The sequence below is a fragment of the Spermophilus citellus genome, assembly GCF_964194105.1.
Source record: "Spermophilus citellus genome assembly, chromosome: 16".
NCBI classification, from domain to species: Eukaryota; Metazoa; Chordata; class Mammalia; order Rodentia; family Sciuridae; genus Spermophilus; species Spermophilus citellus.
In genome coordinates, this window is record NC_138196.1 from 37,389,421 (window position 1) to 37,412,899 (window position 23,479).

The 23,479-nt window shown below is 47.4% G+C and overlaps 1 protein-coding gene across 7 annotated transcripts in view; it reads right to left on the bottom strand.

Moving 5' to 3' along the window:
* Positions 1 to 1,528: 1,528 nt before the first annotated feature.
* ANK1 (ankyrin 1) overlaps positions 1,529 to 23,479 on the bottom strand; it is a 99,506-nt gene continuing 77,555 nt past the window's right edge. For 3 of the 7 annotated variants that reach the window (XM_081269046.1, XM_081269045.1, XM_081269044.1), the window contains 6 exons: positions 17,392 to 17,950; positions 13,860 to 14,133; positions 9,206 to 9,289; positions 8,189 to 8,254; positions 7,747 to 7,879; positions 1,529 to 1,993 (listed from right to left, as the gene is read on the bottom strand). In XM_081269046.1, the coding sequence (XP_081125172.1) occupies positions 7,781 to 7,879; positions 8,189 to 8,254; positions 9,206 to 9,289; positions 13,860 to 14,133; positions 17,392 to 17,950 (1,082 nt within the window). In that variant the 3' untranslated portion in view covers positions 1,529 to 1,993; positions 7,747 to 7,780. Of the gene's footprint in view, positions 1,994 to 7,746; positions 7,880 to 8,188; positions 8,255 to 9,205; positions 9,290 to 9,975; positions 10,445 to 13,859; positions 14,134 to 17,391; positions 17,951 to 18,500; positions 18,614 to 23,479 lie in introns of those variants that run through there. The other 4 variants (XM_081269048.1, XM_081269047.1, XM_081269049.1 and 1 more) reach the window with 3 other exon arrangements.

Genomic DNA, 23,479 nt, shown 5'->3' on the forward strand with positions numbered 1-23,479 from the left:
TCTCCCCTGCCCGCCCCACTGGGAGAGCAAAAGCAAACCCCGCCCCGGACGGACCCGAGTGCCTGGGCCCGTCCGGGACGCGGCCCTCGAGTCGACCGCACTTGGCCCGGGTAGGGCAGCACCGGGCCAGACGGCGGAGGCCCGGTTGTCCCCGTTCCGCCCGAGACCTTTGCCATCTGTCTCCAGAGCCTTGGGGTCTCTGACATTGAGGGCGCTTCTGTGCTACTTGGAAGATTTAAATGTGCCCAGGGGACACCTTCGAAGAGAGGCAGGGGAGGAAGGTGACTGGACATCCGCCACAGTGGCTCTTTGAGAGGAGAAGAGCCTACCAGTCTCTCTCCTGGCCCTAGAGGGCGCCCGCCCGGGCAAGGACGGGGCCGGATTGTGCTGATTCGGGCCTCCCTCTGCCGGAGGCTCTAGTATAACTTTAAGGCTCTTCCCTGATGGCACCGAGGCGAGGAACAGCCAGCTGTCGATTTCCTTCCTGCCCTGACCCAGAGCCTGGCTTTGAAGGGTCTCTTGGCCAGCCCGGGGTCTCTTGGTGGTCAGCAGCTCCATCCTCCTTAGGCTCTCCTCCCACTGGGCACGTGGTCAGGAGCCTTGCGAAGGGGAGGCATTGGGGCTGGCCAGCCTGGAACCTAGAGCCTGTACCTCCAGCCTGCGGGCTGCCTGGACTTCGAGCACCAAGTTGGCTCTGGGAGACCTTAGGGTGGTCCTGACATCTAGAACTGGCAGATACATTCACTAGCCCTACTTCCTTCCTTCCTCTTTCACTGAAAGACAGCCTGTAGCTCCTTCTCCTGCAGCCTGGAGAAGTCCTCAGGAGCTGAGCTGTTAGTGCTTGGTACATACTGCTAAAGTGTTTCTATTGGTTTGCATAGTATTTATTGTTTTTCATATACACAAGGCTGATTACTGTACAGTTTACACTTTGAACACAGACTATGATAGAAGTGCTTGAAGATATAGAAAACCTCTTCTCTATTGGACATGCTGGTGCGACCCTGGGGCAGCCACTGGCCCTTCCCCAGCTGAGACCTTTAGGATGGGTCACTGGCTCCCTTTGAGCCCTATAGCTAAGCCTGGGGTCCTCGCCTCCAATTCTTAAGTCCCTAACACAAGGAACCCTGAATGCACTCTCAAGGTGATGATTTTCCATTGGAAGATGATTAATATTGAAACTGGCAGAGAGAGAGAGAGAGAGAGAGAGAGAGAGAGAACATAAAAAAAAAATCCAGTTTATCCACAGGAGATTCTATACAGTTTCAGAGGTCACAGTAAAATCAGTGTGTAGACAGAATGAAGAGAAGGTGTGTGTGTGTGTGTGTGTGTGTGTGTGTGTGTGTGTGTGTGTCCCCTGAATGTCATGGAGAGCATTCTGGAAGGAGCAATCCACTGGGGAGTAGAGGGGTTGTCACGAATGGAATGGAGGTGGTGTGTGCAGGTGGGGATGGTTAGCAGATGAGGACATGGGATGAAGATACGAAACTGATTTCATGCCTAGTTTTCTTTTTTCTTCTTTTTCCCCCCTCTCTCTCTCTCTCTTTTTTTTTTTTCCTTTCCAAAAAGCCCACATGGATTTCTCACAGATGAGGTTGGGGGAAAAAAATACCCTGTACGAAGTCAAAATCAAAACAATTTTTTTAAAAAACAAAAACAAAAACCATCCCCAGCCACAAAAGAGCCCTTATTCACGTTTGCATCCATATGCTCTCTTTCATACTTGTTTTCTGTCCTCTCTCTCTTCTCTCCCCTCTTGCTGCTTTTGCCCTGATTCCCGACAGATGGAGGCAGGATTGAAGACTGTAGGTCATGCGTCTACAGTCAGTCAGTCGTTCATGCGGAATAGGAGACTAAAGGAAGTCCCTTACAGAGATCGTGCTGTGAGCCTAGAGGAACATGTGCAGCGCTTCTGTAGCCCTCCGGTCCAGCTCTCCTCCTGTGTGAATGGCAGAGTGTGTGGAGTTCAGGGGTTGGGTGTTGAGGTGTGATCCTGAGAGACACAAAGAAAGAAGGAGTCACTTAGAATTTAAAGGTGCAACTCCCAGCAAAAACTCCAAACACAAGAGTTTTTTTCCGGCTACTCAGATAGGGTCTGATTCAGGGAAAGCAGACTCCCCAAGCAAGGTGATGAGCAGTGAGCTGTTGTGCTTAGGGACTTTGAACTTCCCAGAATACTGTCCACCCTTCCCTGGGGAAGGCAGTCTCTCCGCAACACCCAAGTTTCCACTGGTTTCTTGCACAGTGGGTGAGTTTCCTGGGAAATCTGCATGGGGCAGGGAGGGTGCTGTGCTGAGTGCTCCCGAAGGGGTGCCTAGAGGCTCCCAAGCCTGTGCAGCCACCTGGGGAGAAATCACTCAGTAGATTGACTCTCTGCTGAAGTTTGGCCCCCCTCCCCTAGACCTGTCCCGCACAAAGCCTTCCTGAGAACTGCAGCTGCTCCCAGCTCTGGAAGCTCTCCCTGCTCATAGCTACTTTTCATTTAAGAGTCTACAAAGTATAGTGATTAGGAGTAGGAACTCCTCAGCCAGATTGCCCAGTTACTTGCTGCCTGACCTTGGTTAAGTTACTTACCTGCTCTGTGACTCAATTTCTTTGGCTGTAAAATGAGGACAGTAATAGGACCTACCTTATTAGATCATTGTGATGTTTAAAAGAACTAATAAATAAATAAATTCCTTAGGACTGAGCATTGCATGCATGTAAACTTGTTATTGGGTTCTCTGGAAATGCTACTGTTATTGTTGTTCTTTGTTTTTTTTTTGGGGGGGTGGTACCAGAAATTGAACCCAGGGGCTCTGAACCACTGAGCCACATCCCCAGCCTCCCCCAACCTTTTTAAAATATTTTTTTTTAGTTGTTGTTGGATCTTTATTTTACTTATTTATATGTGGTGCTGAGAATTGAACCCAGTGCCTCTCGCATGCTAGACAAGCGCTTTACCTAGCCCTTTTTAATTTTTATTTTGAGATTAGGTCTCACTAAATTTCATAGAGTCTCACTAAATTGTTGAGGCTGACCTCAAACTTGTGATCCTCCTGTCTCAGCCTCTTGAGCCATTGGGATTACAGGCCACCATGCCCTGCTGTTGACTTTTCTTTTAAACATCTGTGTTATTTCCCTGGCTGGATTATAAACACTTCAGGGGCAAGAGCCCCTACCTACAGTTTCCTATAGTATGTAAGCACTCTTTGAACAAGAGACAAAGTGAAATCTGGAGCTCAGGAAAGACCCATTTCTGGCTCAAACCCTGGGCAGAGGAGAAAGTTAAAGCCTTGGAGATCACTATGGTATAACTACCCATTTCATTTTTGGGTAAAGTGAGACTCAAGGGCAGCAGAGATAGGGCCAGCTGGAGCAAGCAGCAGCATGGGGTGGGAGAGCACACGAGCTTCATCTCTGCAGCTGTTCCCCTGGGAAGGAATCACCCTTTCAAAACTTAGAAAACAGCTCCCTTCATTCTGTGTGGTTGTGCCAGCCTTGTTCCTTCTCTTATTTTCTCTCTGCACTGTAGCACCTGTCCCCACCCCTACCCAGTGCTTGTGGCTCTTTTTTCTCTCTCTTATACCCTAACTCTAATGTCCCTGCAGTGGCTGGCTGTGAGGGTAGACTCATACCTCCCGCATACCTCCACTTTACCTCCCCCACTCCTCCTATCCAGACTACTGACTAATTTTAAACTTATTAAACTATTCTACTGTCAGCGTTAATGCAAGTCTTGCAACCACATTGTCTGAATGTAAAAGTATCCCCTAAAAAGAAAAACATCCAAAGGCAGTAGTCTTTTTCCTCCTGCAGCTTTGCAGAGAGCTCTACAAGGGAGAGTCAGGCCTGTACAGAGGGGTGCCAAGAACCACCAGAGCCCTGCTCAGGTTCCTGGTAATGCAGAGGCTATAGAGTTGCTTCCACTCCACTCCTTCCAGCTGTCTGGCTCCACACTGTCCCTACAGCAGCACTGAAAACCCTAATACTTGGATCTAAATACTTGGGCACAAAGAAAACCCCACCACCTGCTACTCTCTGCCCCAAACAATCATGCCTTGACTAAACAGCAAGTTTTCAGCTTCTACACACTGCCAGGAAACTCCCTCCCCCTGCCAGGCCTCCAACGCAAAAGCCTTCCCAAGGTTGGGAGTGATGTGGGGGAATCAGAATGAGTGGCTTAGTCCATTAAGTTCTGCCCTTTGAGGGAGGGGGTTCCACATTTTTAATTAAACTATAACCATAATTTGTCTCAGGTCACATTTTAGACACGAAGTTACAACAGTCCACTTCTAGGAAGTTTGGCAAATAGAATTAAAAAAAAGAGTCATAATAATTTAATATTCAATATAAAAAAATCACTTGAGCAACTTGAGGGACAGAATCCTGAGTTCTAGAATTATAATTCACCAATACTGGGTGGGGCAGGACTCACAGATATCCTTTTTTTTTTGGTTACTGCTGGGCTTAGTACCCAGGGCCTCATACATTGTCAGGCCAGTGTTCTACCACTGAGCTACACCCCCAACCCCAAAACATATGTTTTAACAAGATTCTTGGATGACTGTAATACAGGGAAGTGGGTGGCACTTTGAGAAAGAGCATAGTAGAACTTGCCAATTTATAAAGCCCTTTCATAAACATGAACTCATCGATCACCACAGACATCCTGGGAGGAAAAATATTGGCATTATTGCTTCTTTATAGATAAAGAACCTGAGGCTTAGAAAGGTCAATTGACTTGCCCTGAGGCATATTACAAATAAAATCCGCCATTGATTGAGTGCCAGAGTATGTTCTTATTTACTCTTTACATAGCTTTCCCCCTTATTTGTAAACCTTTGAATGTTATTGTTGTTTCATTTTTTTTTTTTTTTTGCAGGGGGTTTTCTGGGGATCAAACCTAGGACCTTGTGCATGATAAGCATATTCTACCACTCAACTGCATGTCCAGCCCTGGACACTTCTTCTTCTTCTTCTTCTTTTTTTTTAATTGAAGTGTAACTCATTTTCAGAAGGGACTATTTTCATCTTTTGAGGAGTCTGAAACTCCAGGCAGTTAAATGACCTGTTTAAGGTAAACAGGAGGAGCCAGGCCTTGAATCTAGACTCCCAAACTCCAGTTTTCACTCTCTGAAACAAACAGAGCTGATTCACTATTCACTATTCACATGTAGTCATATTCTACAAAGTGTTTGTAATCACTGAATTCGTGAATGCTGAACCATTGTTCTTAAGGGAAATACAAGCCTCTGGTCACATTTTCATTGACCAATAAACATATAACCCTATTTTATGTGGGATCTGTTCAAAGACACCTTATTTAATATATATGGCTGATTCATTCACATTGACCTCACCATCAATAGCACTATAACTGGTTTCATCACGAAGCTTCTTACTCTCCTTCTGGTACAGGGGATTCAACCCAGGGGTGCTCTACCACTGAGCTATATCCTCATCCCTTTTTATTTTTTATTTTGAGATAGGGTCTTGCTAAGTTGCCCAGGCAGGTCTTCACCTTGTGATCTTCCTGCCTCAGCTTCCCAGGTCACTGGGATTATAGGTATGTGCCACTGCACCGGCTCCTAAAGCTTCTCTAAAATGTATTATCTCTGGAAGGCACATCACAGCCTCTTTGTATTTACAAACACTAGAAAGCCTTTTAGCACTGCCCGGGAAGAATATTTTAAACAGGAAAGTCACCAAAAAACCCAAAGAAATGCACCAAACATGGCACCAAATAGACCAATAAAAGGATGCTTGTTTGAACTGTGAGAGCTGAAATAAGGCAGAATTCTCCTTGCTCAGCCTCATCTGGGGATATGCATCATCAGGCGTCTCAAACTTTTCTCCCTTCTGTGCCTTCCTGTGAATGACCACAGAAGTACAGTGAGAACTGGCTTTGGGTTACAAGTGAATTTTAGCAAGTAGGGGAATTTGAAAATGAACAAGGAGGATCTCCTGTCCATCCCTGTGAGTGGGTGGTAGTAAATGTTAAGAATTAGAGCGCCTGCAGCCCCTTCACTATCTTCCCTGCAGCCTTTGCTCTCATTAGAAGGGTTCAGTATTTTATGTTGCCCCTTAGGCCCTTTGGGACACAGCCAGGAGCCTGCCTCCAAGCTCCCTCCCTTACCACTGTCACCCCTAATCTCAGGTATCCCCTTTGCCTTTTATTGGAAGAAGGTCCAGCACTGTCCTGGAGCCAGGCCGTTCCCTGTTCCTGATACCCATGCTCATGTAGTCTGATCCTTAGTCACCTGTGATGGTGTTGGGTGTTGGTGGGTAGTGGGTTCAACCTCTTTGCAGATCATCTGCGGCAAATTAAACAATAAAAAATAATACTAGATTCCCTCCATCCCCCTAGCCCTCTTTCTGGGTTGCTTGTCTCCTGTTTAGGAACATTGGTAAAATCTGAGCCAAACAGAAGCTCAAATTTAAAGTCATTACTGCAGCTACTATAAGAAAAATAAGGCAGAAGAGTGTACTTTTCCCCTTCACTCTCCTTTTAAAAAATTTGTGCACCTTTGGATTAGTTCCAAGTCTGAATCTCAGCTAACCTCAGCCTTTGAAGCCAGGAGTGGGTGGGACCCCCGGCAATGCTGGGGTTAATGCTGTGACCTCCTTAAGCTGCTGAGGAGTCAGGTCTAATTTTATCCTCTCACTGGATCCGCCAGTCCTCTTTTTTGCCCAAGTGCTGAGATATGTCAGGAAGCCCCAAGTCAGCATTTCTGGTGGCTCAGGACACAGCGGCCCGCTTTTTGCAGAATGCAGAAAGCCAGCTCCTGCTTGCTACTTGGCCCCAGAGCCAGGCCTTGGGGATTTGGATGGCAACAACCCAGTTAGTGCTGTGCTGGGGCCTCAATGCTTCCTCGCTCCCGGCCGACTCCCACCCCGATGCATCCTGTACTGAGCTGCCCCGAGCTGGGCACAATGAAGGGCCTCGGGGCAGCTCAGTACAGGATCCCTCAGGGAGGGCAGATCATCAGAGCTGGCCGCTGAAGCCCCCAGCACTGCACAGGCCCGCTGGAGACCCTCCCTGCACAGCACAGCACAACACACACCCCTCCTTAGCACCATTGCCCCATGCTCACACTCACCATGCACCGGCACCCAGCTCCCAACCCCATGACCCTCCTGACTTTCCAGGGAGAACACCATCCACCCCTTGGGTCTGTTAACTTCAGCCCCTTCCTAGAAAGCAAGGGAGCAGCCTGGTTCACGAAACATCAAGGAGAACTGAAGCCCGGGTCCTGATAGAACTTCAGTTAGGTTCCAGGTCCTAGAGAGCTCTTTTTGGGAAAGTGTGTTGAAATATCACCGCCCAGAGTGTTTTTCCTGCACTCTCCACTGTCCTTGCCACCAACCCCTGGAGCCCATTGCTTGGTTTCTAAGACAGTGTGACTACCTTAGATGGATAGAGTGCTTTTCACGCATGAAAGAGTCCTTTTGAATCTGAATAGGGGTTAGGGGTGTAGCTTAGTGGTAGAGCGCTTGCCTACCATGCAGGAGGCCCTGGGTTTGATTTCCAGCACCACCAAAACCAAAACCAAATTCTAAAAACCGCATTTGTACACTTCCTGAGAGTATGTGCCTCTGTTTCCTTGAAGAAGAAACTGAGACTCAGAGACACAGTCACTAGGTTGGGCCTCAAGAGAGGCTGGGTAGAGTGAGCACCCTAGGAGAAAGGGATGCAGGCCAAAAACGAGCAGCAACTCCACTGAGGGCCAGGCCATGCAGAAAGGACGAGAAGGCTTCTGTTACCTCCCAAGAGGCTACTCCGAGGAGAGACTGGAGATCACTGTTTGCCCCTTTTCAGGCTGGCCCGCTTCACTATCTGAGCCCCCTTTCTGCCCTCTATAAGGTCCGGGTGCAGGCCACTCCCTCTCAGCTCCACCTGGAGACAGCAGCAGAGACAGAAAGCAAAACAGATCACACAGACAGATGAGAAAGGAAAACAAAAGCTAAGGAAGGAAAAGGGACAGTATGGAGCTGGTGGAACACCATTCATCAGGAAGAAGGTGACTGCAGGGACAGACGGTGCAGACTAGGCTGTGGCCGAGAGGCAGGCATCAGAGGAATTCCCTGGGGCTGCTCCGAAGAGTGAGGGAGCCCAAAGCCCCCTCAGTACCTTGGCATGTTTTATAAAGTACTCAATATCGGCTTCCAGCTCACTAGGGTCCTCCAGGGGCCCCTCAACAATCACCTCCTGGTGCTCCTGGGTGTCATCAGCACCAGACGAGTCTATCTGCCGGACAACTTTGCGAACGATCTGGAAAAAAAGAGGTAAGGGGGAAAGGGCTGGTCAAACCATGAAGCCAAAGTGTGAGGAAAGACTCAGGAGAGAGATCTGAGGAATAAGGGGCCCTACCCAGAGGGAACAAGAAAAGGGAGCAGCCTCTTGCTGCCATTACTTTATGGAAAAACCCACCCTGGTCAATGTCAGAAAAGCTAGAATTTGTGGAGGGCTCTTGGCAGGTTTTGTTTAATGATCAAAGTCTGACCACATGTAAAGTCTGTCTCAGGCCTACTGTGCTTCATTCTGCCTTTTGGCATCTGTAGAAGCCAAAAGCTGCCCATCCTCCTGTCAGTGCCCAAGGGCGGAGAACATTTTCTTTTTATCTACAATAATTCCATTCCACCCACCCAGTCCCTATTTGTTCATCCATCCAAACATTCAAATACCATTTATTCTGCATCTACTATGCGATCAGAGCAGGAGATGAAAACATAAAAGAACACGGACCCCGCCCAAAGGAAGGAGGAAAGACAGGGCAAGAGGTCTTGCTCCACCGTAGTGCAAGCAGCGATCCTCAGATGCACATGCAAAATCCTCCCTGTTGTCTCTCCCTGGTTTCCCCTAGCTAGCATGGGGCCTGACACCCAACAGGCAAAACCACATCTAGTGAGTTAATATATGCTACCTACTCAGTGAATCTCCAGGTCCTTCTTATTAGAGGAGATGCCTGGTAGGCTGGGGACAGCACACTGCTCTATTTTAGAGGCTAAGCATCAGGGACTAGGTTTGGGCACAGAGGCTGTGAGAAAAGCCACATCCAAACTGCTGGAGACCAAGAACACACACCTAAACCGCTCCTCCCGAGCGCTGGGGTGGCCCATAGCCATGCCTACCCTGTTGGTGTGGCCCGAGTTATGCTCTTTTGCCATTTAGCTTCTAGCCCCATCCAGCCTCTCCCCAACTCAGAGGATTCTCTGCACCCACCTTCTTGGTGACAATGTTGCCCTGCTCATCTGTGAATTGTTCCTCTGTCACCTGCTCCCCTGGAATATTCTGAAGCTCATTTCCCTGGAATAAGAGAAAGGGAAAATATATAAGATTGATAAATGGAGGTTGAGGACATAGAGAGCCGTGGCAGCAACCACCACGTCCAATAAATCCCCACCCTGGCAGGAAACTCCAGCTCAGCAAGTAGCCGCAGCCAAACCGAGGACTCCCAGCACAGGGGCGGCGCCCCCGTGGGGCCACAAGGCCTGAAAACAGGATGGGCCCAGAGCTTGCAAGAGGTTGGTGTGCTTGATCTTTACAACAGCCCAGGAAGCCAGCAAAATAGGGATGATTACGCAAGTTGGATGGAGGAAACCCTGAGGGAAGAAGTGGGTAAGGCACTGTTTTATAATTTTTCCAGCATTCCACAGTCCAGAAGCCCTGCCACAGATCGCTAGCTACCCTGAGAGTGACTTGCCCACAATTCCAAAGCTGGTTGGCAACAAGAACTGGATGAGAGAGAGAAGGCCCGAATCCCTGAGTTTTCTGGGCTGTCACCCCATGCTGGGTGCTGGGGAGAAGCCACACACAACTCTGGCTCCCAGTGTAGAATCCGATCCCCGGAGGCCTTCCTGGTCCTTCTATTCCAACACATTTCCTGGTGCTTTCCCCCAGCTCCACACCATGCACAGCACAACAGTGTCCCCTCAGCCCTGGCCTCTGGTGCTCCCCTCAAGCTCCCATCCTGCCGCCTGCCTGGCCATTACCTGCAGGAGGACCCGCCGCCGGACCACCCTGGTAGAGATGGTCTCCTCGTCGTCACTCAGGCCCTCGCTCTCCCCCAGCTCCTTGTCCAGCTCCTGGTGGATGTGCTTCAGCACAAAGCACAGGGAGCCCTTGACAATGTGCATCACATTCTGACAGCTGACCAGGAAAAAGCCCAGGAGCACTAGGGTGACCAGGAGTTGGGTGATGAAAGTCCACATCCTCACCTCCTCTCACCAGCCTGGCCCTCCAGGGACCAGGGAAACCGGGGCCCAGCTGCTGCAGGGATCCAGTCTCTCATTCTCCTCTTGGACTCACGAGTCCCCCAGCGACCCCTTCCATCCTCTCTCTCTCTCTCTTGTTTTCTCTTTGTCTCTTTCTCTCTCTCCAAGCAGGAGACAGAATGGGCCTTCTCCCGCTACACAGCCGGCCTGAGTGCCCCTCCTGTGAGCAGCCCCGGGATCTGCCCTAACTCCACGGTGACGTCAGGCTTCTATAATTTTAGCTTCCCAAACCAGCTGCTGGAGCTGTCCAACTGGGCTAGAAGGAATCCGGCAGGTGCTGTGTCCTGGACACAGAAAGCACATGTCAAAGTCATTGAAGACCTGGAAGGGGGGCCTGCCCACTAGCCTTTCTGGCCTGCCTGTCCCTATGGAAACCAGAGGGAGTTCTGCCCTAGGAAAATTTCTCATTCAAGGACTCTATAAAATAAAATGTTCCAAGAATGTGGTTGCTCATGTTTCTCCCTGGACTGCTACTGCAGTCATCAGAATGATGTTTGCCTGTGCTGGAGGCCGAGACCAGCTAATACCCTGGATAGTGAAGAGTTTATTTTAAAAATAGCCTCAAGGGGGAGAGATTTGCTCAGGCCCAGCCAAATGAGCAGGGCAGCAGTCCAGTACAGGTGGTGGGGCCACCTGGAAGCGGATCTGTAATTCCTATGAGCCCCACAAGCCCTCAGTCCCCTCCTTTACAGGGCATGACAACCCTGAACTCCAGCATGGAACTGATGTGACTATTTAAGGCCTGTCCTTAAAGGCTCTTCCCGTGCTAGGACACTGACGCCCACTGAGCAGGAACCACGTGTATTACACTTGCGTGCACAGAGCTGATTCACAAATGAAGCCGCAGCAGCTGGGGCTGGAAGGAATTTCACTTTCTGGGTCAGGTTGTTCCCCTTTTAAGTAGCAGCCTGTTGTAAAGACCCGGGACACCCTGTACTCACTCACTGTGGGGTCTTGGGAAAGCGGGGCATCTTCTCAGTGCCTAATTTTCCTTATTCATAAGCTGGAAATTAATGTGCTTTTCTTACCCCTTCTTAAAATTGCTGTGAGTTCCACAGAGTTTATGAAGACTGCCACTCTGGATAATAGTGGCATAGATGTACCTCACTGTGCACTGCTTTGCAGGCATTGTTCTGTGTGTTTCACACATTAACTCAGTTAAACCTTACCAACGGCCTATAGGTATGTGCTATAATTTCCCCATTTTTATAAAAGAAACAGGCAAAGAGAATTTAAGTAACTTGCCTAAAGTGAAAAAGTAAGTAAATGACGGAGTCAGATTTCAAACTCCTATCACCCCCAATATGACACCTCATTTCAACAAGATAATGTCGGGAAAAACAAAAGCCCTTACTTAGCACATGCAAAAGAGTTGGTCATGGCACAACATGTAGTTTTAACAAGGCTAAGACAAATCCAGGAGCTGGGGTGGGGGTGGGGAATGTGGTAGAGACCTTGCCTGGGACGTGCGAGACTCTGGGTTCCATCCCTAACACCACATGCCAAAAAAGAGTCCAATTTCAGATATTTCCACTCAGATCCCAGAAGAATCAGCCAGGTTATATTCATTGCAGGCCCAACTCCCAAGCCCCATGTGACATGGCATCTCTCTCTCTCTCTCTCTCTCTCTCTCTCTCTCTCTTTCTAGAAATTCAGTGGTAATACTAGTAAATGGGTGGAGCTTTAAAAATATTGTCTTCAATGGGCCTCATTATCCTCTCTTGGGGTCTTGACAGCTGATTACTGACACCTGATTACTGACTGGTCACACATCCAGTCACTCTGAGGCTAGGGAGGTGATGGGGTTCTCCATTTTCAGGTTGGGCACGGTGGCCCTGATCACTCCTTCTGGTCATAAGAATGTGGAACTAGGAACCAAGTGATTGGGAGTCTCTTGTCCCTGATGTTGGTTCACTGGGTGACCCTGGACAAAGCCCTGGGCCTCCAAGGTCTTCAATTTCTTTCTCTGTAATCCAGGGACTTGGGTGGACAACCTGGAAGCATTCTCTCTGTGATTCCCTGGGGCTGTCCTGCTTTCTCCTCTGCTCCCCAGTTTTCCTCTCACTAAGGGATAACTGCAGAGGGGCAGTGGAAAAGAACCCCCCGACACCTTTCTCTTTTCCTGGGGATCCAGAACAGACCCAATCAGGATCACCTGTGCTCTGGGACAGCGCTTCTTCCTGGGAGGAGCAGGGGTAGATGCCAAGGAACAGCCTGATGGAAAAGAATGCACTGGGGTGGATTGAGGTTAAAAATGAACACAGCTGTCTGTCCTGCCTGAGTGCACATACTTGGCAGACAAGCTTTCTAAATAAAACCCTACTTAATTCCTAGCAGTTCTTTATAGCCAGCCGCTCCCAACCATTGTAGAGTCAACCTAGTCCTGGAGTCCTCAAAGGTTTTCTGCCAAGGCTAAGGTTCAGGGAGTAAAAGGGGGAGAGAAAGATAGAAATAGGAAGGACAGGCTGAGAAAACGGTTCCTGGATTAGGAAGTGGTGCTGGGTGAAAAGAGAAAGTGACCAAGATGCTCAGCACATAGCAGCTATATCCATATTAAAAATGCATACGTACAGAATGGCAATGCAGTTTTATAAGGATATATAAATCAAAAAGACACATATTAGTAAGATGTCTCAGATTTGCTTCAAAATAATGTGTGTGGGGGGGGAGGATTGTGGTTCAGGTAAAATAAGATTGGCCATGAGTGAGTAACCATGGAAGGTGGGAAGAGGGAGGGAGGATTGGAGAAAAGAAAGGGAGAAAAATGCAGGGAAAATCCAAAGACAGGATGGGAAGCACAAGAAAGGAAGGGAAGGAAGGAGGGAGGGAGACACCCAGGAAAGCAGGAGGAGCAGAGAAGAGAACCATCTCTACCTGACCACCTCCCAACCCATTAAGCCACCCCAAAAGACACAGGATTTCAGAGCTGGATGAGCTCTGTGATATTCCAATCAAGTCCTCATTTACCCAAGAGGACATGGAGGTGCTGAGAAGAGAATGGTTTGCGCATGGTCATACAGACCAGTCAGCCTAATGCCCAGTTCTCCCGTTTGGCTCTAAGCCCTTTCTAAAACACAACGGGCAGAGTAGAGCATAGGAAGGGGGCCAAGGGGAGGGAAGAAGGGAAAGAAAGAGGAGGTATTGAGGGAAAAAATTGACCAAATTCTGTTTTGTGCACGTGCAAGTTCATAACAACCAATTCCCCTGTTATAGATCATTATGTACCAATTAAAATAACTTAGCATGACCAACAAAGAAAACTAACAAAACCCATGGTGTTGGGGTCACTGAGGGCTTAGCTCAAGCCCTCCTGGGCAAGTGAAGCCTTGGGCAAGTTGCCCAACCATTCTGATCATCATTGGCCAAAGGGGAATGAGCACCAGGCTGCCATGTTGTTGAGATGGATGACAACTACTCTGTGAGGCCACCCTTCCCCCAGTAGAGGTCAAGGAGGCAGAGAGGTGGACTGCGACCTTGAGTCCTTACTCCTAGAGAACGCGAGGTCTCCGCTGCAATTTTTAAAGAAAGGACACAGCTTGCCTCAGGGCTTCTTTTCTGATGCTGGAAAAGAGCAAGGAGAGGAGGCTCCCTGTGGGCCTCACCTGCATCACCTGGGAGAAGATGCTCCCGGCCGCCTGCGACCACTCCGTGTGGCCCTGTTGGCTCTGTTCCCTGTCTGCCTGGGAGCTCCCCGCCTCTGGCTGTTCCATCTGCATGTGCTCATACTCCTGAAACCCGCTGGGCTCCAGCCCTCCGACAGTGGTGATGGTTCTCTGGAATGAGTGTGGGCCTTGCGTGACCTCCTCTTGCCAGGAGCTTTGGACAGCATCTTGCAGGTATGTGACTATGGAGCCTTCTTTTTCCCAGTCGTGTGGTCTGGGGTCCAGGCCAGATGATTGATGTTCAGGGAGAAAGAAAGGACAACGGTCATCTTTCGGTCTGTGCTCTCTCAGATGATCCCCATCCCCATCTAAGGCTCATCCAGGGCACAGCCTGCACTGTCTTCTACCTCTAGGGAGAGCATGAGCAAGTCACTGAGCTGACCACTCTGGGGAGGAGGCGCATGTGGCCTATTCCTGCCATCAGGTACAGAGGGCCACGGACACCAGAGCAGTGGTCCCTCCTTTTAAGCTAAGTGCTCTCTTCTCTGGGCTCCTGAGGCAACTTGCTCGATGATGGTTCAGTTCCTGGGGTCTCCACAGCCATCATCTTGCATCCCCAGACTGTCTCCCACCCCACCCTCTAAGTCACTCGATAGTCCTTATCGGAAGGGTGATCACTCTCTCCCCTTCAAACATATCTTATGGCTTCCAGAATATCACATTTGCCTGGTCTCCCCCTCCCTCTAGTGCCACTCCTTCTTACTGGCCTTTGCTGGGTCCCCCTAACTTCCAGGACTTCTGAGCACTGGAGAGCCTGGGGTTCCATTTGCAGATCTCACGGCTAGCTCCCTCTTTAAGGGAGCTTCTCCCGCTCATGGTGGGAAACCCTGTCCAGATGCTCATCGTGCTCAGCTTGGAACCCTTTCTTGAACTTCAGATGTGTATTTGCACGTTCCTTCCCCACATCTCTACTCTGGCTCTCCAACAGGATCTCAAGGACAGCAGGATGGGTTCCGCATTGAGGATCCAGCTCCACGCCCGTTCCACCCAGTTGTCCTCACTACAGTCCTGAGGTTATGAAGGACGAAGTCACCTTCATCCTTGCAGTTGCCAGTTGAAGGGAACCTGCCCTCCTTGTCTCCTTTCTCCCACACTCCACATCATATTAATCAGCGCGTCTTTGGAGTTCAGCTCTCAAAATATAACCTAAACTCAACCATTTCTCACCACACCCTGATGCCTCTTGGTCCATGTCACCATCAACTCCTGCCTCCTAACTCTCCTCCCTGCCCTCACCCTGGTCACATCAAGCTCTTCAAGGCAATAGCCAGGGCATGCCACTCCTTCTGCTCAACGCCCTTCAGGGCTCCCCATCCTACCCTGGAAAGGCCATTTTTCTTAGGACCTCAAGGCTCCACATGTTTGGCCTCATCACCCTGTTCACTCGGCCCCGAGGCTCTATGACCTTCTCAGTGTCCCCTGCATCTCCCCAGGCATGCTCCAGGTCACAGCATGAGCACTAGCTAGGCCTTCTTCTGGGCCTAAGACACACTCCCTTATTTCCTTTAAGTCTTAACTAAATTTCCCTCCCAAGGGGTTCCCTGGCTACCCTATCTATAATTTCAACCCTCTGCCTCTCCATACATATATCTATCTCCTAATTCCCTTCTCTTATTTTTCCTTTTAGCACTTTCAGTATCCAACATTTCTATTTTCATTAAAGTCACCTTGATATCCGAGAAATCCATGAATGTTCAATGTTAGATAAAATGGCATAGTATTCAAGTAGAACTTACACATATCCCTTTGCACATTTTAAATCATCTCAAGAATGCTTATACTACCTAATACAATGTAAATGTTATGTAAATTGTTGCTATGCTATATTGTTTAGGGAATGATTATAATAAAAAAGTCTGCACATGTTCAGTACAGACGCATTTTTTCCCTAATGTATTTGATCCATGATTGATTAAAACTATGGACTTGGAACCCATGAATATGAAGGCCAGTGGTACTTCTAATTTTATTTCCTTTGATCTTGTTTCTTGTCAATTTCCCCACTAGAACATAAGCTTCTTGCACAGACTTTTGTCTGATTTGTTCAATGCCATCTCATCAGAACTTAGCCACTTTTTACAGGTGCCTAGTACATAGTAGGTGCTCTATAAACATTGTTAGTTTGAGTGAATGAAATTCACGTGTTGAAGTGGGTGGATGACCAAGGTCACAGAACCTGGCAGTGACATAACAAGGCCTAGAATCCAGGTCTTCTGACTCCCTGTTCAGTACTCCTGCTGTTACAACAGGAAGTGGCCGGCACACAGGAAGCATTCCATAAATGTGTGTGGAAAGAATGGCCATCCAAAATGCCAGCATTTTACTCTGGACACTCGGGCTCAGTCTATCCAGTTCTCCACTCTCATGGAAGGATCAGTTTAGGAGACAAAATGAATTCTTTGCTGTCTCATCTTTTAAATGGCTTTCTTTTCCCTCCCACTTGGGATGTGGTCAAGCCTACCTGAGTCTCTGAGGGGCCACGGAACAAGGTGGTGGGAAAAGGAAGTGAGAACAGTTTCCCCGGGCTCTGGCTATTCCTGAGCTCACTGGGTGACCACAGCCTTCTTCTGGAAGCACGGGAACCATCTCCTTGCTTTAGGGAAAACTTATGGAGCAACGCCACATGGAGGAAAGGGCCTTCATCCTTCTCTTCCTGTTCCGGTGCAGGGAGGCCAAAGCGATACCCAGATCATGCCTGCCTCATCTCTCTCTGGCACCGCAAGGAACTCTCTCACCTCTGAGCCCTTTTCTGTACTCGGCAAAGTCGGGGGTTCCACTGCTAGGACAGCGGGAGTTCAAAGGTACACCGGCTCCCAGTGTCCGGAGGGCACGAGTTCTCTTGCCTGAACTACTGGAGCTGCTTCCTTGCCCCTGGAACGGTGTCCTGCCTTCCCAGCATAGGATGCTTGGCAAGGAGAACCACCATTGCAGAGCTGTTGAAAGCTCTGTCCTGTCTAGATAAACCCATCAGTCTCTTTCTTTCAGAGGGGATAAGTAGAAAGGCCACCATTATCAGTGGAATCACATGCAGGCTGTGTGACTGCACACAAATAACTTCCCTGGGCCCCAGGGCTTCGAGGTGTCTAAATATGGCCTTCAACAGCAAACCCGCAGTGGTGAGAGGCATCCAGAGCACTGAGCTCCAGCAGCGCCCTGCAGTCATGGGTCTTCCCAAGTCTTAGGATCCACCTCCCACTCTCCCTTGTCCTGACACCTTTCAGGGTCTCTCCTTCTGGCCACACCCAGGGAGTGTCTTGGCAAGGAAGTGGCCTTTGCAGATCACAGCTCGATTCTCATGGACAGTGGCTTTGGGAAGCAAGCTGGTGCCCTGCTAAATGCTCCAGGGCATTTGAACATAGGGTCCAGGATAGTAGCAGCACTTAAGCATTCTCTCTGGGCTCGCCGCCATGCACAACCTTACCCAGAAGCCCAGGAAGATGAAAGGGACCTCCGCCACCGCAGCGGCCCTTACCTGTCCTGGCTCCTCTCCAGCACCCGACTCACATGGGGCGAGTCTGTGATTCGGGCTTGCACCCTCTGCTGGCCTGAAACAAGAGACACTTCATTCTCTGAATCCTGCCCTGCACCTGTCGAGTCCTCCTGCCTCTTATAACCTGGCAGCTTCTCTTCTGACCTCTGACCTTCCTCCTGGTCAAGAATATCGATAAGGCCATTTGTGGCATCTGAATCCACTGTGTCGTCCTCCACAAGGTCCAGAGAGCCCAGCTCCGGGCCCCGCGGTTCCTCTGAGAGCGCCCCCTCCAACTTCCACTCGTGGCCGGTGGCATCAGAGTCCTCGGCCTTGCTGCACTCCAGAGAGGAGTCCTCAGCAGTGACCAGGGAGGGCGTGAGGCCCGCGGACCACACCTGCATGTCAGACATCTCCAACATGGTGTCATGCTCCGTGGCCGCCAAGGGGATGGCGTCTATGACGGCCACCTCGTTCCAGTACTGGTCTGCACGCAGCGGAGAGGGGAGCGCGTAGTGCAGGGAGGCAGGGGACAGCAGCTCGTCCTGCAGCGAGGAGTAACCTGGATGGGCAGACAGAGGGCGACATGCTCCAGAAGCGATTTTGGTCACACTCGCTTACGTGCAAATCCACACACACGCACACACACAGGCACGGCCACGGAGATGCATGCGCGGGGCGGGGGGGCTTTCCAAGCTCCAAGTCCAATGCTCAGGCCTTGTGGCTGATGCTTGGGACACTGGCAAGAGAAACAAGGCTCTGAGCTGGGTAGGGGGCAGCCAGGGATTGAGGACAGAAGGCGTGGCAGGCTCCTTTGCTGGATGGCAAAGAAAAGATATTGGAATTCTTTCGTATCCAATTCAGAGCACTAGATAAAGAAGGCTTTATCCAAAGGACTTGTGCTCCCATCTGTTTCTGACAGATGAAAAGGCCACTTCTCCTTGGCTGGGCAGGAGTTAATGTTGTTCTTTGCTCAAAACTTCACGTTAGCACAGTCCTTAGGGTCCTGTTAGAAATGTACCTTAAAGGGAGGGTACAGCCCACCCAGGACCAGGGCCAGGAACCAGGCTGCCTTGGAGGGGTCTAACAGGGTACACTGAACATCCACAGACCTCAGTGCGGTGGTGAAATGGGAAACAGGCTTCTGGTTTGGCATGAAGTGACTTTTCCTCAAGATGCATATTGGTTCCAGAAACTCTGATCTACAGTGGCACAGGTGAGGGTTCTAAGGGTTCAAAAATGGGGGCAAGGTCAGAGGGCACCATGAGGCACCAGGTGCATCTGCCCCTAAGCTCCTCCTCCTCAGGCCCTGAGCTGCCCATCTAGTTCTGGGTCAGCAGTGACCTGGTGGGACTAGAACCAGCTAGCTCAGGCCCCCAAGTGCATGGCTCTGTAGTCACTACAGCTACTTCCCACACCTGTTTCTCACTGCCTGGCCTGGACATGAGTCTTTGAGAGCATTCTGGCTGGCTTTGATAATGGCTCCTGATGTTCAGAAGTGACTGCAAAACACAGTAAGCAGCACATCTACATGTGCAGGGAATTTTTATGTGTGTGGAGGATGTCAGTGCTCTTTCAGGGGGGTCTACTCTATCCAGGGGTCAAAAGGACCTTGATTTCCCTTCAGAGCAGCTGCCAGTCAATCTGGGAGTCAGAGAAGAGACTAGAAGACAAGACTCTCCATTTGTCTCAGCTCATCCAGAAAGCCAGGGAGCAGGCGTGTGCCCAGAACCACTCAAGATGCAGCAGAACTAAAGGAGGTCCCTGCAGTGGGGAGAGATAAGCCTTTCAGAGTGTCTAGGGACCTTCCTTGTTGTTCAAAGGGACACTCCAGCCAAGTTTCCAAATCTTCAATCTGTCAGCCACTCCTCCCAAACCCACAACCAACAATCTTCCAGTTTAGACCTCTGTTCTATCTATCCTAACCAAGCGGGCTCCTCTCGTTTGCTCCACCTCTGCTCTGGGTCACAGCGCCTGCCCTCCCCTTGCCTCTATTCTGACAGTACTACCTTTATTCATCTGCCTGCTCAACCCAACCATTCACCGATGTCCAATTACATGTGAGGCGCTAAGCTAGAGGCTTGAGGATTACAAACACAGACTCACACACATTGACAGGTTTTCTTTAACATATTTTCCCAACATCTATAGTTCATTTTGGTTCTCCCATCTTTGAACCTATCCTGTGGCCCCTCACTGTGTTGGCCAAAGGAACTGTTAACCTATAAAGACAGGGATGATGTCTATCCTTTCCTCCCACTTGCCCAGAACAGGGTTGCGAAGCTACTGGTCCCATGATAATTGGAGAGTTCTCTGGATTTGTGAGGGGACCCTGCAGCCAGAACAGAAAGACCTCACTGCTGCTGAGTGAACCATCACTGCTAACATTTACCTGTGTGTCCAGTGTGACATGAGCCAGGCCATGTGCTTGACATGCTTTAATTCTCTTAAAATTCCCAGGAGAGTTTTCTTCCTGACTTATTTCTATGAATCTAGGTGGCTTCAAGTCCCAAAACTAAGGGAAAGGGGAGAGACCACAAGGGGTGGCTGGGGGTCAGTTGCACGGTGGCTCTGGCCAAACTGGGAGGAGCAAAAACTTGGCAGTAGGTGAAACAGGTAGGCAAATCTTACCCTGTTATTAACTCCAGGTCACCATTTGTGAAACTGTGACCTGAGGAATTGGGAAACCAGGAGCAACAGCTTTCTGACACTTCACAAACATGAGCAGAAAATTCTAGAGTAGTGTGATTGGTATTTTTCTTTTCTTTCTCATTAGCATTATTACTCTAATCCTATCATCTATTGTGCATTTCTTTAGTACAAACATATATAACATTATTTCTAATTATTACAACTCTATAAGAGAAGTAATAGTATTTCTGCTTTATAGATGAGGAAACCAGAGGTTTTGCAACTTGCTTAAGATTACACAGCTAGTAAATGCAATGCTTCTAGTAGATTTTGCCATTAATCTCTTTTCAACATAGCTTCACTGAGGTTATAGTTGAATGTCATAAATGCCTATGTTTGAAGTGGATACATTCTAACATGTGATTAGAATGTATCCATGAAGCCATCACCACAGTGAACAAAGAGGATGTACCATCCCAGAAGTCTTCCCATGCATCTCTCTAATCTCACCCTCCCTGGCTCCACCCATTCATTCCCTGGCAATCGCTAATCTGTTTTCCATCACCATTTGTTAGTTTGCTTCTCCTAGGATTTTATATAAATGGAATAAGAACAGTCATACTCTTTTTTTTTTTTGGTCTGATTTCTTTCACTCAGTCTAATCATTTGGGTTTCATCCATGCAGTTGTATCAATAATTCATCCATATTTGTTGCTGAGCCATCGCCCATTGGACGGATATACCAGAATTTGTATATCCTGCTAATGGACACTTGGGTTGCTTCCAGTTTAGGATATTACAAATAAAGCTGATAGTCTGTATAAATATATGACTTTCTTTTCTTTTGGATAAATACCTCAGAGTAGAATGGCTGGATTATAAGGTATGTATATGTTTAAAGTTTTAAAGAAAGAACCAATGTGTTTTTCAAAGTAGTTGTGTCATTTTATATTCCCAACAGCAGTATTAACACTTGGCATGGTCAATCTTTTTATTTTAATCATTCTTATAGGCGTATAATGGCATTTCATTGTAGTTAGCTTTCTTTCTTCTTTCCTTCATCTCTCCCCTCTCTCCTTCCCTCCATTCTCCTTCCTTCCTTCCTCTCTCCTCCCCTCCCCCTCTTCTTTCTTTTTGGGGTGCTGGAACATTTCTTGGTGGTGCTGGAGAATTTGTAGTGCCGGGGAAGCTAGGAAAGCATTCTACCACTGAGCTACATCCCTGATCCTCCTTCTAGTTTTGTTTTCCCCAATGATTAATTATATTTAGCATCTTCTCATGTGCTTCTTTGCCATCTGTATACATTCTGGGTTAAGTGTTCAAATCTTTTGTCCGTTCTAAAACTTTGGTTGTTTTCTTATTAATGTGATTTTTTTGGGGGGAGGGTGGGCATAGATATTGAACACAGGACACTTTACTACTGAACTACATCTCCAGCCCTTTTTATTTTTGAGACAGGGTCTTGCTAAGCTGCTGATGGTCTTGCTAAGTTGCTAAGGCTGGTCTCAAACTTAAGGTCTTCCTGCTTCAGCCTGCTGAGGAGCTGGGATTACAGGTATGTCCTAGCAGGCCTGGTTTATTATTGAGTTTTGAGAATTCTTTATGTGTTCTGGATACACGCTATTTAATTACTTGCCTATATTTTTTCCTAGTCTGTAACTTGTCTTTTCATTTTTTTTTACTAGTGTAGTTTGAAGAGAACCACATTTTAATCTTGATGAAATACAATTTATCGATTTTTTTCTTCTATGGATTATACTTCTGGTGTCTTTATTTAAGAATTCTTTCACTTATCCACGATTCCTAGTTTTTTTCTTATGCTTTCTTTAGTAAGTTTTATAGTTTTAGTTTTACATTTAATCTATGATCCATTTTGAGTTAATTTGCAAGGTATAAACCTAAATTCATCTTAGTTTAAATTTTTGCATAAATGTTCAAAAAGGTTATTGGCCTGTAATTTCTTTTTCTTGGAATGTCTTTTGTTTTTTTTTTTTTTCAATATCAGCGGAATGCTTACCTCACAGAATTAGCTGCAAAGTACTATCTCCTTTTTCAATTTTCTAAGTTATTTCTTCCTAAAATGTTTGGTAAAATTTACCAGAGGAGCCACGGGGGCTTGGAATTTTCTTCATGGAAATGTTTTAAACCACAAATTTAATTTCTTTCATTTATATAAGGCTACTGAGATGATTTATTTCTTCCCAGGGAAGTTTTGATAATCTGTATCTTTGAAGAAATTTATCAATTTCATCTGGGTTTTCAAGTTTATGACACAAAACTTTCATAAGCCTTTTACTAATCCTTTTGCTACATATAAATCTGTAATAATATCACCTCTCTTATTCTAGGCATTGGAAAATTTTGTCTTCTCTTTTTTTCTAATCAGTTTGGCTGGAAATTTATCAATTTTACTGATCTTTTCAAAGCACCAGGGTTTGGTGTCATAGATTTTCTCTGGAGTTTTCCTTATGATTTCATTGATTTCCACATCTTAATTATTCCCTGCCTTCTCCTTACTTTGGGTTTAATTTGCTCTTCTTTTCTCATTTCTTAAGGTGGAAGGTGAGGTCATTAATTAGAGAACTTTTCTCTTTCCTAATGTGGACATTTAGTTACATAAATTTCCCCCTAAGCACTATTTTTGTGACATCCCATACATTTTGATATTTGTGTTTTTATTTTCATTTGATTCAAAATATTTTCTAATTTCCCTTTTGCTTTATTCTTTGATTTATGGATTATTTAGATGTATATTATTTAGCTTCTACAATTAAAAGCATAAAAAAAGAGCCCACAGAATGAGTGCAAATCTTTGCCAGCCACTCTTCTGACAATGAATTAACATCCAGAATACATAAAGAACTCAAAAAACTTAATACTAAGTTGGGCACAGTGGTGCACGCCTGTAATCCCAGAGGCTCAGGAAGCTGAGGGAGGAGGATGGAAACTTCAAGGCCAGCCCTAGCAATTTAGCAAGGCTGTAACCAATTTGGTAAGACCCCTGTCTCTAAATAAAATACAAAAAAGGGCTGAGGATGTGGCTTAGTGTTTAAGTGCTCCTGGGTTTGATCCCCAGTACCAAAACAAACAAACACACAACAACAACAAAAATAAAATAAAAAAACTTAATTCCAATAAACCAACAAATAACCCGATCAATAAATGGGCAAATGAACTAAACAGTTCTCAAAAGCAATAATGCAAATGGCCAAAAAAATGTATCAAAAAATGTTCAGTATTCTTAGCAATCAGAAACATGTAAATCAAACTACCCTGAAACTTCATCTCTCCCCAGTCGAATGGCAGTCATCAAGAATACAAATTAAATGCTGGCAAGGATATGGGGAAAAAGGAACGATTACACATTATTGTTGGGACTGCAACTTAGTACAATCAAAAGATTGTACCAATTCCTCAAAAGACTAAGAATGGAACCATCACATGATCCAGCAATTACATT